The 17,666-nt window shown below is 46.1% G+C and overlaps 2 protein-coding genes across 3 annotated transcripts; one reads left to right on the top strand and one right to left on the bottom strand.

The window, feature by feature from the left end:
* Positions 1 to 134: 134 nt before the first annotated feature.
* On the top strand, positions 135 to 5,135 carry LOC311342325 (coagulation factor X; the record flags this gene model as incomplete). 2 transcript variants are annotated; one of them, XM_084467179.1, is made up of 11 exons in its annotated part: positions 135 to 171; positions 436 to 500; positions 1,232 to 1,392; positions 1,589 to 1,613; positions 1,719 to 1,832; positions 2,520 to 2,660; positions 2,951 to 3,396; positions 3,824 to 3,938; positions 4,091 to 4,287; positions 4,365 to 4,490; positions 4,775 to 5,135. In XM_084467179.1, the coding sequence occupies 10 exons, from the start codon at positions 437 to 439 to the stop codon at positions 5,027 to 5,029; spliced, it is 1,644 nt and encodes a 547-aa protein (XP_084323305.1). In that variant the 3' UTR covers positions 5,030 to 5,135. The 2 variants fall into 2 exon arrangements, with proteins under 2 accessions (XP_084323305.1, XP_084323304.1); XM_084467178.1 differs by lacking the exon at positions 135 to 171 and having other exon boundaries at positions 422 to 500.
* Positions 5,136 to 5,277: 142 nt separating this feature from the next.
* Positions 5,278 to 15,251, bottom strand: masp1 (MBL associated serine protease 1). The gene is made up of 13 exons (XM_084466652.1): positions 15,115 to 15,251; positions 14,553 to 14,766; positions 13,806 to 13,983; positions 13,532 to 13,663; positions 12,838 to 13,034; positions 11,825 to 11,972; positions 11,408 to 11,526; positions 10,641 to 10,719; positions 8,656 to 8,793; positions 8,132 to 8,206; positions 7,531 to 7,778; positions 7,021 to 7,209; positions 5,278 to 6,351 (listed from the first exon to the last, which is right to left on the bottom strand). The coding sequence occupies exons 1-13, from the start codon at positions 15,117 to 15,119 to the stop codon at positions 5,908 to 5,910; spliced, it is 2,166 nt and encodes a 721-aa protein (XP_084322778.1). The 5' UTR covers positions 15,120 to 15,251; the 3' UTR covers positions 5,278 to 5,907.
* Positions 15,252 to 17,666: the final 2,415 nt, after the last annotated feature.

The raw sequence follows: 17,666 nt of genomic DNA, 5'->3' as shown, positions 1-17,666 counted from the left end.
TAACAGTTGTTTTGTGTGCGTGTGTGTGTGTGTGTGTGTGTGGGGGGGGGGGGGGGGGGGGGTTCCTGGCCTCGATGCCACTGTCTGTGTGTCAATATTGTTTCTGGTAAAACCAATACATCTGATACTTTAAGCCCCAGACTCTCGCTGGCCAACAGCAAGTAGAAACAGGTAAGATCGGAAACTGATATTTAACCATTTAATCAAAATCCCATGTGGTACTTTTACTTTAGTATCACATAGTTTTGTTGTTTAGTGTGATAACCCTGCACAGCTCTGACAGCAGAAGAATGAGGTGTCTAGTAAAGTTTTACTCAATGACGTGGATTTGGTTCGATTATATATATAACTGGAGCTAGAGGCTGTGCTGTTGCCGTGGTTTAGGGCTGTGTTCTGTGAGTGGTTGCCATGGTGATAGGCTATGTCTCCCACCAGGATGTTGTGGAGAGGGGTCTGGCTTCTGATGTTCAGTCTGACGATGGTCGCAGTGGAAGCCCAAGGTGAAACTCTCCGACTCCACATAACTCTGACCATCTCTAGGCGCTATCTCTAGCCTATATCGCTAGTCTATCTAGCCTGTATCTCTCTGGTCTATCTAGCTTGTATCCCTATTCTACCTAGCCTGTATTTATCTCTAGGCTCTATCTCTGGCTTAAATATATAGTTACTCTCTGTAGTCTATATAGCCTGTTTCTCTTTCTCTAGTCTGTATCTCTAGTCTATCTAGCCTCTAGCACTATTCTATCTTGAGCCTATATCTCTAGTGCCTGTATCTCTAGTCCAGCTACCTGTATCTCTACCTCTAGTGTGTATCTATAGTATGACTGTATCTCTAGTCTATCTAGCCTTTATTTATATCTCTAGGCTCTATCTCTAGTCTGTATCTAACGATTCTGGTCTCTGTGTATCTCTAACGGTTCTGGTCTCTGTGTATCTCTAACTATTCTAGTCTCTGTATCTAATATTTCTGGTCTCTGTGTATTTCTAATCTGGTCTCTGTGTATCTCCAACGGTTCTGGTCTCTGTGTATCTCTAATGGTTCTGGTCTCTGTGTATCTCTAACGTTTCTGGTCTCTGTGTATCTCTAACGATTCTGGTCTCTGTGTATCTCTAACGTTTCTGGTCTCTGTGTATCTCTAACGATTCTGGTCTCTGTGTATCTCTAACGGTTCTGGTCTCTGTGTATATCTAATGGTTCTGGTCTCTCTGTATCTCTAACGGTCCTCTCCAGTCTTCCTGGACCGGGGTTCTGCAGGGACGGTTCTGCGCTCCAGGCGTGCAAACAGCTTCGCGCTGGAGGAGCTCCGGCCTGGCAGCCTGGAGAGGGAGTGCTACGAGGAGACCTGCTCCAAGGAGGAGGCCACCGAGATATTTCAGAGCCGCGAGAAGACGGTACCACATCCAGAACCTTAACCACTGATATTGTACCATAGACCCAGTAGGTCCAGTACTGCCACTGTACCCTAGACCCAGTACTGATACCATACCCTATTCCCATTATTAATACTACTCTAGAACCCGTACTGACACTACCATAGACCCAGCATGATGACTTATCTGTTGTCTAACTGAGCTTCTTGTTTTCAAGATGGAGTTCTGGTATCGATACACTAGTGAGTACAGAAATACATTCTATATCTAGATCTCTTACCAATTTTGGTAAGAGAAAATGGTTTTATATGTTCTAGACCTATGTGTGAATCTTCTATGCGTTGTAGATCTGAACCCGTGTGTGACCAACCGCTGTCTGAACGGAGGGATCTGCATGGTGGACGGAGGACACGGCCTCTGTCTCTGTCCACCTCAGTACCAAGGAGAGTCCTGCCAGACAGGTAGACAGACAGACAGACAGACAGGTAGACAGACAGGTAGACAGACAGACAGACAGACAGACAGACAGGTAGACAGACAGGTAGACAGACAGACAGACAGACAGGCAGACAGACAGGCAGACAGACAGACAGACAGACAGATAGACAGACAGACAGACAGACAGACAAAAAGAGAGTTAGAGAGACAGACAGACAGACAGGCAGACAAAATGAGAGTTAGACAGAGAGACAGCCGTTATGGCAGTCCATCGATTGCGATGATGACGTTGCTCCAAATTAAATGTATGGACATTTATTGGGGTGTGTTGCGGCGGTGCATAGCCATGTGGCTGTGCAGGCCGATGCGGGATCCGCAGGTTTTGCCACAAGAGGGACAGAGGTACGTGGCGCTGGAGGGTGTGGGCCCTGCAGCACGCTGATGCCTAAGTGCACGTCGCTGTGCCCTCCTCTCTGTGGCTTGCTCCTGAAGGTGAGTAGTTCCCTGGTGGCAGGAGGATCTCCAGGTATGGCGATCAGCAGCCAGTGACTCAAGTGCTGTAGATGGAATGTTGCACTGCTTCAGGTAGTCACACACAGGTAGTCACCAACTAGACAGATAGACAGGTATACACTAGACCATGACGTTGTAACGGCCTCATATCCTGTGTTAGTCTGTTTTTAACTGCCCGTCTGTCTGTGTGTCTGTAGAGGTGCTGGATTGTCGCTATAGAAACGGTGGATGTCTCCAGTACTGTAGTGAGCAGATCCAGGACGGGACACCGGGGGTCCAGTGTGGCTGTGCTGCCGGGTACCAGCTAGACCCGGACGGACAACGTTGCTCACAGACAGGTCTGACTCAGACCAACCTGGTCCGACCTGGTCTAACCTGGACTAACCTGGACTAACCTGGACTAACCTGGTCTGACCTGGACCAACCTTCTCTAAGTAGGACTAACCTGGTCTGACCTGGACATACCTGCTCTAAACAGGAATAACCTGGTCTGACCTTCACATACCTGCTCTAAACAGGAATAACCTGGTCTGACCTGGTCTAACCTAGGCTAACCTGGTTTGACCTGGACTAAGTAGTCTAAATAAACTAACTGGTCTAACCTAACTTGTTGTGGTTGTGGTTTCAGTCACCTTCCCGTGTGGATTGAAGCGGAACCAGCTCTACCATTTCAGCAGATCTTTAAACACTGAGCTGGCCAACCCCACTACTACGAACACCACAGAGACCAGCGTAACCGAGGAGACCAACATCACCACGGAGACCAACGTTGCCACGGAGACCAATGTTACCACGGAGACCAACGTTACCATGGAGACCAACGTTACCACAGAGACCAACGTTACCACAGAGACCAACGTTACCACAGAGATGGCCGTTACTGTGAAAACCAATGTCACCATGGAACCCAACATTACCATGAAGACCAACGTAACCATGGGGACAGAGGGCACCACAGACATCTTGGAATCAAAGGGGAACTGGGCCTCTTGGGAGGCGGAGGAGGAGGAGGACTCCCTGGATCCACGGATCATCGGAGGGAACCTGGAGAGACTGGGGGAGAGTCCTTGGCAGGTACTTACATGCTTCCTTCTTCTCAAAAAGACATCCTTCTGACAGCCGCTTCTCACCAGATAGTAGGCTGAGCAAGTTTCAGTGAGAAGTAGTGTAAGAGTTCTTGATGTCACCTCAGTGTTTCTCTTTTTTTTCCGTCATTTTTCTACCTTGGTACCCACGTTTTAGGACAGTAATATAACTGCATTTAAGTAAATTCAATATAATGGAAAAACATTGTATTGCAGCCAAATATTGGCTTCCATGACGTTGAAATACTGGGCACCTTATGAACAGTAAGCAATAATGTAAAACCTTTGATGTGACTTTCGAGTTGTTACTGTCATCTAGTCTCATACATGCATGTACTCTCCAATCTCCAATGGAAATGGTGGCATAAAAATATACAAAAATGCGTGTGTGTGTTTGTGTTTGTTTGTGTGTGTAGGTTCTGTTCCACAGGAAGGACGGGTATGCGTTCTGTGGTGGTACTTTAGTCTCAGATCGCTGGGTCGTGTCTGCAGCTCACTGCTTCGAACAAAGCCCTGACTACGTCACAGTAGGTGAATACCTCTCTGTCTGTCTGACGGCCAGTCTTTCTGTCTGTCTGACTGACTGCCTGCATATCTGACCACCTGTCTGTGTGTCTGTGTGCCTTGTCTGTCTGTCTGACCATGTGTCTGTCTACCTTTTCCGGCCGCCTGTCTGTCTGCAGGGGATTATGATAAGAAGCTACTGGACCCAGGGGAGCAAGTGATTAAGGTGGAGAAAGTGTTCCCCCACCCTCACTTCCACTCCTACACCTTCGACAGCGATGTGGCTCTCGTCTACCTGGCCGAGCAGGTGGTGCTGGGGCCCAGTGCCCTCCCAGTCTGCCTGCCCACCCCCCAGCTGGCCTCCTACCTGCACAAGGTACTGCTACTGGTCCTACCGGAGCTTCTGGTTATACAGGGTTTTATTGGTTCTAGTGGGAGATGTGTTGTTTGCAGGATGTCACCTGGGCGGACGTGACGGGCTGGGGGGCCATGCAGTACCTCGGTCGCTCCTCTCGGTTCCTCAGGAAGGTGGTGGTCCCGCTGGTCAATCGGCAGAAATGCATTGATTCTACAGAACAGGTAAGTCATCTCCTGGCTCTCCTCTTTCGTCCCTCCATCATTCTCTCTCTCCTCTATCATCCCTCCATCATTCTGTCCCTCCTCTACAATCTCTTCATCATACTGTCACTCTATCATCCCTCCATCACTCGGTCATGACAGATGGATGGATGGTAGGGCACAGACAGAACTTTGGAGTCATGGTAGAAGAATGTCAGGGAGAAGGAGGTTCTAAAGTAGTGCTAAAGGGTTCTGGTTGGTTCTAAATGGTTCTTATGCTTTACTAGTGGTTCTGTGGTCTGCAGGTGATCACAGACAACATGTTCTGCGCCGGGTACCTGGACGCCGCCATGGACGCCTGCAGCGGAGACAGTGGCGGGCCCCTGGTGGTGCACTACCGTGGCACCACCTTCCTGCTGGGCGTGGTCAGCTGGGGGGAGCAGTGTGCTGCCAGCGGGAAGTACGGCGTGTACACACGCCTCGCCAACTTCCTGTCCTGGATCAACGAAACCATGGAGCGGCACGAGACCCTGACCCGAGGACTGGGGCCCAGAACCTGACCGCCGTGGAGCAGGTCTAAGGACTAAACACACTGTTCTCCCCAACGCAACAGGAAGTGACGTTACTTATACCAATTATTTGAATAAAAATATGTTACAAACTCTTCATACAAGTCTTGACAGGACTTCTTAAGTGTCTTCAGAAGTTTAAACGTGTCCTATTCATTCGTCAGTAACATTTACGTAACGAAGCAAGGAGACAGCGACTTTTATCTCGAAATGTTGTTTTTACTTTCAGTACAAAATTGCTTATAGCATCAATTCGTCAATCAGTTTAATATCCAAGTAGGCTTAACAACATCTAATGTCTTCAAAACAAACCTCAATGTGAACAGCACCTGGTACAGTAGCTGCTAGCTTATTTAGCTGCATACATAGCTTTTGGACATGACTCTTCAGAGAACTAAATAGCTTATTTTCTCATCCCTCTTCCTCCCTCGTCTATGACATATGATTTAAAGCTAGCCTATGCTAAAGTATAAACAGCTAAGCTATTACAGAAAGCTAGCCTATTCAACAATATGTAAAACTAAGCTACTACATGAAACCTAGCCTATTACAGTATAAAAAAGTAAGCTTTTAAATGAAGCTAAGCTATTAAATGGAGCTAAGCTATTATAGGACACTACTATACTGCAGTAATGGCTATGTAGTGGTTTATTATGAGGTAATAATAAAAGAGTGTATAAAGTCTTTAAACTCAGGTGAGTTAGTAACCAGGTGAGTAAGCATCCAGGTTAGTTAGAATCCAGGTCAGTTAGTATCCAGGTCAGTTAGTATCCAGGTGAGTTAGCAGCAGGTCAGTTAGCACCAGGTGAGCTAGTACCTGGTGAGTTAGTATCCAGGTGAGTTAGTATCCAGGTGAGTTAGTTTCCGGGTCAGTTAGTATCCAGGTGAGTTAGTATCCAGGTGATGTAGTTGGAGACTCGGGTGTAGACCCCATACACCCTCTGGCTCCCACAGTCCTCGGGCCCTCCCCACGACACCAGGCCAAACACGGCCCAGCTCTGCTGCTCCTCGTCCTGCATGACGAACGCCCCCCCGCTGTCCCCCAGGCAGGTGTCGCGGCCCCCCTCGTAGAAGCCCGCGCAGAACATGTTGTGGGTGATGTTGTAGGTGAGGGAACGCGAGGCGTAGCTCTCCTCACACTCCGCCTGCTTCACCACCGGCAGCTTCACATACTGCAGCAGCTCAGAGGTTGTGTTGGGGTCGGAGGTCAGGCTGGGGCCGGAGATCAGACTGGCGGATCCGTTGGAGGGGGAGGAGATGCCCCAGCCTGCAACCAGTCCCAGGGTGTTGGGGAGGGGAGTCGGCCAGCCGTCCTACCAGGACACAAGATGGACACTCAGAATGAACTAGTACCTCTTAGTCTACACTAGCACCTCTTAGTCTAAACTAGTACCTCTTAGTCTACACTAGTACCTCTATGTATACTAGTACCTCTTAGTCTACACTAGTACCTTGTAGTATAAACTAGTATACACTTGTACCTGGTAACCCTAACTTCCACATCACGCGTACGTAGAAAATGTAAGCATAAAAAGTCAATTTGTTGGACTGAAATTACTATTTCGTTAGTAAAATAGAATATATATGAATCAGTCCTTCCAAACAGGTTAATTCCCCAGCAAAATAAAGACAGCAAAAGTGATGCCTATTAATTAAAGTGGGAATAGACATCTATTTCCAATTATAGACCAGATTCTCTGCTTCCTCACTATTTGTGCAAAGCCTAGCTAATTTCCTAGAAAAACACATTAAGTGACCATCCGTGTGGCTTCATAGCAAGTAAGTCCACCTCAATGCTAGTGCAGCAACAGTCAAGACATATCCACTGTAATGGACAACAAGTTGTGTGAAGACCTGAAGGAAGCATTCGATGCAATGTATCATGGATTATTAATTAACCAATTAGAGAGATATTGTATAAGAGGGATAGCATACTAGCGTAGAAGCTAACTGGATGATAGACATCAATGGTCTGTACTCACCTGGCCACGTGGTTTGGGGAGACACACGGGTCGGATCAGCCCGGTGAAGCGAACCGGACGGTCCAACTTCAGCAGGGCGATGTCGTTGTTGTAGTTGAGGGGCTGGAAGTCTGGATGGAGCAGAACCCGGTCCACAGAACGCCGGGTGGAGTGATGCTTGTCCCTGACGTCATGGAGACCCAGATACACCTGAGGGCAGAGAGAATGTCACCAACAGCAAGACCATGAGGATAGTCTAGACGCTGTTGCCATGGTTACCAATGTCTTCCTCTGCAGTTGTGCCATGAAGTCCCACCTAGTGTTGACCTAGCGTTAACACCAGGTTACGGTCTTAACATCTCTAGGTCTGGTCAGATAGACAAGAAAGAGATGGATGGACTGATAGACAGATGGAAGGACTGACAGATGGACGGACTGACAGACAGACAGACAGACAGACTGACAGACAGACAGACGGACGGACGGACGGACGGACAGACAGACGGACGGCCTGACAGATGCGTGGGCTACCGTGATGTGTTCGGTCGCCAGGGGAACTACGCTGGCGTCCCTCCGCTGGGAGTGCAGCACGTGTGCGGCGGTGAGGACCCAGCGCTCAGACAGCAGGGCTCCGGCCCCGAACCAGCGGGCGGCGGGGACCCGGGACACATCGTCCACCGCCAGCAGCACCTGCCAGGGGACCAGGCCCGGGGGCGCCGTCCGGCCCCCCACCACCCGGCGCTGCTGCTGGGCCAGAGGGCGGGAGGGCAGGCCGCAGACTGAACACACGCACAGACACACACACACACACACACACAATACACACATACATATATATAAACATACACACACGCACACACACACACACACACACACACACACACACACACACACAAACACACACACGCACACATTCATATATAAACACACACACACAGACATATATTAAAAAAAAACACATGCGATTTAAACACCCAACAACCATAATACATACACACACACACACACACACACACACACATACACACACACACACATACAGAATAGCTTCTAAATATACTCATAGAATGTGTAGTTATTTGTTTGTTAGTGATGTTTATTGTACAGTTAGTGATGTATCTCAGCTGGTTACCTGGTAGACAGGTCGGCAGGTCGGTTCCAAGTTCTGAGTTTGTCCAAATTCCTCCTTCAGAACAGTTGTAGAAACCTGTAACACACACACACACACACACACACACACACACACACACACACACACACACACACACACACACACACACACACACACACAACACCAAGACATCATTTAGCATTTATTTATAGTACATTTATTTGTATTATATAGTATAGGGTTATGTAGTTGTAGTATTGTATTAGCTATAGTATAGTAATAGCATAGTTAGAGTTATTTTATTGTTATATTATAGTATACTTATAGTAATTGTTTTGCATAATTATAGTATACTAATAGTATTAAGTAATTATAGTATAGGGTAATATAGTTATATTATAGCAATGGTTAAAGAATAGTATAGGTTTAACATAGTGTTATTTAGTTATAGTATAGTAATAATTAAAGTATAATTAATGTACAGTATATTGTAGTTATAGTATAGTTTATTATAGTAATAGTTATAGTATAGTTTAGAGGCCTACCGGTGATGTTTGGCTGGAGTTGGAAGGCGTCTCCTTCACAACTGAGGTGCATGGTAGCACCGAACTGTGTGCTGTTGTCATGACTACCAAACACCACTCGAGCCATGGGCGGCACCTCCGGACTCCCACAATCCACCACTGCAGCAGAAGAGAGCAAGGGAGAGGTCTGATTGATCACACCCTACAAGTCTTTATATTGATCACGTCCTGAAGTTCTTCAAATCGATAACATCCTAAAAGTATTCATATTGATCACATCCTACAAGTCTTTATAGTAATCACATCCTACACGTCTTTATAGTAATCACATCCTACACGTCTTTATGGTAATCACATCCTACAGGTCTTTATAGGAATCACATCCTACAGGTCTTTATGGTAATCAAATCCTACACGTCTTTATAGTAATCACATCCTACACGTCTTTATAGTAATCACATCTTACACGTCTTTATGGTGATCACATCCTACAGGTCTTTATAGGAATCACATCCTACAGGTCTTTATGGTGATCACATCCTACACGTCTTTATGGTAATCACATCTTACACGTCTTTATGGTAATCACATCTTACAAGTCTTTATGGTGATCACATCCTCAAGTCTTTAAAGTAATCACATCCTACACATCTTTATAGTAATCACATCTTACATCTGGCAGACATTATCTACAGATGGAGGACCTGGTCTCTGTTAGGTCATTCACTAATGTTGTAAAGGGTTTGGAGGCAAATCTAATTGGACTTTGTACTTGCTTCACTCGCTAGACCTGTCTCCAGCAGACTGTTATGCACATGATTCTGTGCCCTACTTCTATATGTTTTGTTTTATGTACTCTTTATGTTTGTTGTATGTTGTTTGAAACTGTATGGCTGCTATCTGGACCAGGGCTCCCTCGAAAATAAGATATTGTCATCTCAATGGGACTTGGTAAAATAAAGGTTGAATGATATGAAAAATAAAAAAGTCAGTCATTAGTCCCATAAGTCCCAACCCACAAACGCACAAATACAGCTCATTGAATGATTCATTTATTGAAAACAGATGAAAAGTTTGGTCACTAAGATTTTCGGAAAAAACACGTCTGATTGGTTTGTCATCAGTGATGTCATGGACCTATTATACCGAGCTCTGTGCCAATCACTCTAATTTAAGATCTGATTGGTCAGAATGTTGGGCTGACATCACTGGCTCCCCCCTGCTCCTGTTTCTGGAGGAGAGAGGAGAAAGAGATACCATATAAATGAAAGATGTAGTCAAGTATGGAGGGGAGTATTTAGCATGATGGTGTTCTAGGCCACCAAACCTCTGATGTCCCATGGTGGTATTACATTAGAAATATATATATATATATATATATATATATATATCCTGCTATATATTATTATTATCGTGGTTGTGTTTTATTTGAAGGGATTGCTATAACATGATATCTAACTTTGTTGAACTGACTTCACCATTTGCGTTTGTTTTGTCAGCAGTGAAGCACCTTGTTGAAGCTACAGCCATTGTGATCTGTTGATTGTTCTCTGTTTATTGTTGATTGTGATTAGCAAGGGCCTTTGGATTAGGTTAAATTACATCATTAAGGTCTATAATTAGGGTCTATTGTTAAGTTATATAATAACTAATATTTAAGAGACTTGATGAGATGGAGGGACGTATTATTGAGTGGTAGAGTGACTGCAGAGCTGCTCCCTGGAGGACAGCAATCTAGACGTTGCATGTAAACACAGGAGTGTTTTGATACTGGTGGTCTATGGGTGGGGAACCACTATGCTAAAGGGCTGATCTGATCTGTGCTAACACTGTAGTCCAGGCGGGTTGGTTCACTGAACTTACTGTGTAGGGATGTAGGTGAGTTGAGTTGAGTGCTGCTACTCTGAGCTGTTCTTACTTGGACTCGGAGCTGTTCTTACTGTGACTCTGAGCTGTTCTTCCTGTGACTCTGAGCTGTTCTTCCTGTTACTCTGAGCTGTTCTTACTGTGACACTGTGGAACATCACTGCTCCATGACCCGTCTTTCTGGCAGTCCAACTGGTAGTGGTCCAGATACTCTTCACCCTGGAGACACAACAGGATGTTATAAATATATGGCATTGTTAAACTATTGTGTTTTTTATATTTTTTATATTCTGACTACTAGATGGTGATACCAGCCTCCGGTGCCCAGCAATGGCTGACTCTGCATTTGATTGGTGCTATGTGCACAATTGACAGTGTATATCAACTGTATCCAGATGGAGGGTGGAGCTACAGGTAGATACAGGTAGATACAATGGAGCTACAGGTCGATACAGGTGGAGCTACCAGTAGATACAGTGGAGCTACAGGTAGATACAGGTGAAGCTACAGGTAGATACAGGTGGAGCTACAGGTGGAGCTACAGGTAGATACAGGTGGAGCTACAGGTAGATACAGGTAGATACAGGTGGAGCTACAGGTATACAGGTGGAGCTACAGGTAGATAAGGGTGGAGCTACAGGTAGATATAGGTGGAGCTAGAGGTAGATACAGGTGAAGCTACAGGTGGAGCTACAGGTAGATACAGGTGGAGCTACAGGTGGAGCTACAGGTAGATACAGGTGGAGCTACAGGTGGAGCGACAGGTAGATACAGGTGGAGCTACAGGTAGATAAGGGTGGAGCTATAGATATACAGGTGGAGCTACAGGTAGATAAGGGTGGAGCTACAGGTAGATACAGGTGGAGCTAGAGGAGGAGCTACAGGTAGATACATTAGGAGCTTATACCTTCCGCAGCTTATATCCAGGCAGACAGGTAACCAGGATGTGATCTCTAAAGCTGTATTCTGATTGGATGGGATTCAGCAGGCCATTAGCAGGACTCAATGGAACCGAACACTGACTTCCTGTTAACACGTAAACAGACAAAACATAAACATGTCAAGTGTGTGTACCTGTACTTGTGTAAGTGTGTGTCCCTGTAGTTGTGTAGGTGTGTGTATACCTGTAGCTGTGTAGGTGTGTGTACCTGTAGTTGTGAAGGTGGGTATATCTGTAGTTGTGTAGGTGTGTGTATACCTGTAGTTGTGTAGGTGTGTGTGTACCTGTAGTTGTGTAGGTGTGTGTACCTGTAGTTGTGAAGGTGAGTATATCTGTAGTTGTGTAGGTGTGTGTATACCTGTAGTTGTGTAGGTGTGTGTGTACCTGTAGTTGTGTAGGTGAGACTCCATCCCAAGTTGTCTCCTGAGTCGTCTGTGTGGAAAGAGACCAACACCTGGTGGCTCTGAGTCACAACCCGACCTGGGGAACGACCTCCACAGTACCGACCCAGCTCTTTGCCTCCTGCAATCACCTACACACATCTCACTAGTTGTAGTAGTAGTAGTAGTGGTAGTAGTATTAGTATAGTAATAGTAGTCGTATTGTTGTGTGTGGTAGTGGTAGCATTCCTCAGCTAAATACTGAGGAATTTATACTACAAGAGGAAACATTTGACCTGCTCAGAGCTGGACTGAGATTAGATTAAATCCCACATTTCAAACATTCCGATCCCTGCTGACTGTAGAAGATATTGGATATGCATTACTGTTATTTATTACACGGCTCTTCTCATTGCTGTGGAACACTCCGTTCACTTGCATGGGCCTTCCCGACTTCCGGGGGTCAATTATTTTTCGATAATGACCGTTGCTAAGCATATAATGACCGCTGTCAGGGAAAGTGGATTTTTTTGCCTCTGATTCACGTCTTTCGTATCACTCCGCAAGTAGTCCGGTAACTTATCAATCCCAGCGTATTCGGTTGCTAAGCGACATCAACGTCTTTGGCGGACTATTTCTCTGCTGATCAACACTACGAATGCTGGTAACTAATAAATTGTAAAAAGACACACCGTGTTAAGTTGTTTTTTTCGCAAGTAGCCATGTAATAAACGGGATATTGTACAGAACGTCGGTGGTCATTATCGAAAATAAGCTTATTTACCCGATAATGACCGGCGTTCTATACATTATCCCTTACGTAATATTTGTGTGTTAGTGTTGGTATATATAGTGTGTGTGTATAGTGTATTGTATGTGTGGTGTGGTTGGAGGGGGGTGGGAGTGTTTAGTCTATAATGTATAAAGTATAGTGTGGGTGTGTGTGTGTATCCAATAATCGTGTATAGTGTATTGTGTGTATGTGTGTGTGTGTATAGCGTGCGTCAGGTGTGTGACCTGGATGTAGTCGTAGGGGCAGGGCAGGTCAGGGTGGTCCTCAACGTCAAAGGTGGGGTGAAAGAGCAGCTCCACCACCAGCCCCTCCTCCACCTGGATGCTGTAGCTGCAGTCTGAGCTTTTTGGGTATGGGAGGGGGTGGTCCACGCTGCTGAACCCCCCGGACCGCTGGCGGAACACCCCACCACTGCACTCCACTGGACACACACACACACACACACACACACACACACACACACACACACACACACACACACACACACACACACGCGCGCACTCACACGCACACGCACACACACACAATCACATACAAGCACATGCACACACACACACACACACAATCACATACCCACACATGCACACGCACACACACACACACAATCACATACCCACACATGCACACGCACACACACACACACACAATCACATACCCACACATGCACGCACATAAACAAACACACACACACACACACACACACACACACACACACACAGATCGTCATTACAGGATGGGTGGTTGGGGTATGTGTGTGAGAGAGAGTGAGATAAAGTTGTGTAAATATTTACTACTATCAGTCTGACACAAAGCAGACCCGAAGAAGCTGTACACACATGCGTGCACACACATGCGCGCACACGCACACACACGGAGTGCACACACACACCCACTGGTTCTATCGAGAGGAGGATTTACCTCGGCAGGTACGGTTGTCTGAATGCAGCAGGTAACCATAGCGACAGGAGCAGTAGTATCCTCCAATGAAGTTGTGACAGAAGTGATCACACAACTGCTCCTCATCACTCCTCTCCTGGCACTCGTCCACATCTAGAGAGACACTTGTTCCTCAGTCCATACTTTAATCAAGACTATATAGTGAACACTATAGTGAACACTATAGTCCACACTTTAGTCAAGACTTTAAAGTGAACATTATATACATGTCTACCTGTCTGACTGCCAGTCTTACCTACGGCGGTGTAGTGAGCCAGGAAGCCAGCATGGTTCTCCTGGTCAGAGTAGTCAGAGTGGAAGAGGAGGCTGAGGAGGTTGTTAGAGGAGAAGAGCACCCCCGCTCCCGGGACCCGCTCTGTGTCTGACTCCTCCCTGCCACAGAACAGCCCCAGCACCTCCCCCTCCACCTCCACCTGCACACACACACACACAGACACAGTTCTAACATAGAACCACAAAAATAACAGTACCGCAGTGCTAACATAGATAGTACCACAGTTCTAACATAGAACCACAATAATAACAGTACCACAGTACTAACTTAGTACCACAGTATACAGTATGTACACACCTTTAAATCTCTACATAATGATCTCGGTTATCCACATTCCTGTGTTTCTGCGAGTGTGTGCATGTGTGCGTGCGCATGTGTGTGTGTGTGATGTGAGGTTGTGTGCATGCATATGTGAGTTTGTGTGTGTTTACTTTGAGAACGTCAATGAACGGTAAGTCAAGAGAGAGAGAGAGAAAGATACAGAGAGAGAGAGAGAGAGAGAGAGAGAGAGAGAGAGAGAAAGAGAGAGAGAGAGAGAGAGAGAGAGAGAGACACACACACACACACACACACACACACACACACACACACACACACATGCATGCAGACTGACAGAGGAAGAGAAAGACAGAGAGGGAAAGAGAGACTAAGGAAGATAAATAAAAGAGGGAGAGACAGACAGACAGACAGACAGAGAGAAACTCTTACCTTGACATAGTCATATTCACACAGGTAGGAGGGCTCCAGGTCGAAGTGGGTGAAGTACAGCTGGACATGGTATCCCCGTGGCACGCTGAGGTTCCAGCGTAGCTCAGTGTCGCGGGGGTACGCCTCAGGGAAGTTCGGAGACTGCACAGTGCCGTACATTTCAGAAGCAAACGAGAGATGGGCTGCGACTGTCGCCATGACGACAAACAGCATCCTGGGAGGGGGACGAATGACAACAGTCAACAGGAATAATAACCAAACTTCGAAGTATCCGTCTGTCCGTTCATCCCCCTACCCCTCTTGATCCGTAACCCAGCAGGGTTTACAGCACGGACCAGGTACAGTAGTGCATGGTACTGTACATTCAGACTACCCAAACCTCCGGACCAGAACACATCCACATGCATGCATTAAAACTACTCCGATATGAAGCTGTTGTTAATAAGCCCTCAGGCGACATGTCCGACAGGACCACCTGGGTCAAGCCGCGTTTACCGCAAGGGAAGCAATAAAAGACCTCAAAGACGACGGCGCTATTTAGAGATAAAGAAAGTTTTCTCACCTCATCGCTCCGGAGTTTGGAACTGGTATCCAGAGTTAAACCACCTCGGCTCTCTATCTCATGTGTCCCTCTCTCTCTTTCACTCTAGCGCTTCCTCGCTCACTCTCTCGTTCTCTCGCTCTATCACTATCACTAATTCTCTCTCATTCTCCCCCTCGCTCTATATTTGAAGGTTAGCGTCATTCCGCCCCCTGGGTGGTGATGACGTCATGGTGTGAAATAAATCCCACGTAGTGTGAAATGTTATCATAATGTTTATAATCTCTTCATTTTTAATAATCTTTATACTCTAAGGTATGCCTGCTCTAATGATTATGTGGAATCGGAGGTGGAATAATATATCGCCCAGAAAGTTCCTGTGAAATTCAACTCCACTGCTGCCTGGGTTAAGAGGGGAGGAGAAAAAGGAGAAATGTCGGGTCCTGGTGGACGCTTGGGGGTACTGCAACCTCAGGGGAGAAACTCAGAAGTTCTAGACCCGCCGACACTTCCTTACTAATAATAATACTACCAACTGCTTTACAATGAATACAACAGAATAACATTTAAAAAAAACAACGAGACGGGAGCCCAAGTTAAGCAGTCAATCAACTCCCGCGCACCATACACCGCTCGGCTACGGGAGTTGCCTTTATTTGCACACACACAGACACACAGAAACACGGCACACCTGACCAACACGAACAACACTCTCACTCACGGTCGCGATCACACTGCACATCACAACAATGGAACACCACACAATTAACACCGCCACAACAACCAACCCCAAGGTAATCCAGGGGGCCCCGAAAAGGTCCAAACCATAGTGTAACACCGGTTTTCGAGTCTGACTCAAAGCACACGTGAAGTGTTTGCCGAATGCCAATGGGTAGTCGTTATAGTGTGAAACCGCAAAGCTTTTGGTTAAGTGTTACTTACCGACAAAGGTGAATCGGTAAGAATGCATTTCAATGTTAATGAGACGATCAGCCACTCCTTGTTGACGTTCTCAATTTGTAAACAAACCTCTTCATTGAGAGCATTTTAACCGCTCAAGTAACTTACAGAATATTTCGATTTTGGTAATAATAACCTGAAGCCTACTGCAAATATACATTTTTTATTATTTTTTTTGCAGGTGTGAATCTAGCCTCAAAAGCTACTGGGCGCCATCCAACACGGACAAAAAAGTTTGGAGTCGGGTGTTGTCCGCACCCCAGCAGCCCTCCGCAGCAAGCATGGTCTCTCCCCCCCAAGCTGCGCAATCCTCTGGGCCTAGGCCTACCTCGTCCGATTAATCTTTCTCTGCCATGAATTTCCCTATGCCCTTATCTATGTCTCATTTTACCATCAATGGAAATGTCCAGTTTAATACACATGAATCGCCTGAATTGCAATAATTTTGTTATACATTTATTGCAAATAAAAATTATGTGGAATAAGGAATGCATGTTTGATCGATCGTAAAGCTGACTTGATACAATGTAGCAACTACGTTATTAAACTAGTGATCAGATGCAGCCTTGTGTGGTTACCGAAACTATTGAGTAAGTAGGCTAAATTAAACCAAATAGCGGAGTATCCACATTAATTGCGTTAAAAAAACAACAACAGTAGGCCTAATAAAACAAACGTAACGTTGTTATTTTAAAATGACTGCATTAGTTTGAGGCATTTATTTGCGCTCTCAGACCTTAACCAAGACTTTATTTTCTTCTTCCCAAACGCGCGTCTTTCACTCAAAAGAAACGTTTCACGCGCAACTAAAAGACGCAAGGGAGCGGCGACAGAGAAAAATGCGCGGAGGACGTTGTAGATCAGTCTGCACTGCAGTCGGTCCGAATAGATGGATATATTCTCGTTTCACCACTAGAGTGCACATAAGCAACACCTTTTCAACCATGGAGGCACCAGACGGGCAGAAGGGCACTAGAAGGGCACTCATTAAGGCACCAGCTCTGAAGGCGGTGTTCCTGGCCCCCAGCAGCCCACAGACCTCTCCTGTCAGCCATGGCTTCTGGTTAGCCCGGGTGGTGATGGTTCTGTTGGTGGTCACATCAGCAATGCATTTGCTAATGTAGAAGGTGACAGTGTCAGAGTACTCGTCAATGTCTGTGAGGTCGTGGTAGGTGGCTGCCTGATTAAAGATCTCCCAGTCAGTGGTTCCAGCAGTCCTGAAGTGCAGCAGAGGCCCCCTCTGGCCACAAATGTGGCTCCTTCACATTGGTCAATTAATGATAGAGAGATAGATAGATTAAACTTACCCTGCCATATAGATCAATCATTGACATCCAATTCAGATCCAAATGTATTGATACCCACCTTCAATTTTGACATGCCAGTCATCGTAGTGGAAAATTATTTCCTCGTCCTCATCCCTCTTATTACTGCCCTCAGGGCTCCATTCAGTTAAGAATAGGCCTCTGAAGATCTGCCTTGTCAGTTGTCCTCGGTGGCGCAAAAAAATTGTTTGCAGTTACAAGGTCAAAAAACTGACCACAGGCATTCATGCCAGCGGCATACTGCTGAACCATACTGGCCACTGTTGATGAGATTGTTACACTGTTATC

This window comes from Micromesistius poutassou (genome assembly GCF_964030765.1).
Source record: "Micromesistius poutassou genome assembly, chromosome: 4".
In the NCBI taxonomy this organism is placed as follows: domain Eukaryota; kingdom Metazoa; phylum Chordata; class Actinopteri; order Gadiformes; family Gadidae; genus Micromesistius; species Micromesistius poutassou.
This window is presented reverse-complemented; position numbering and strand designations above follow the sequence as displayed.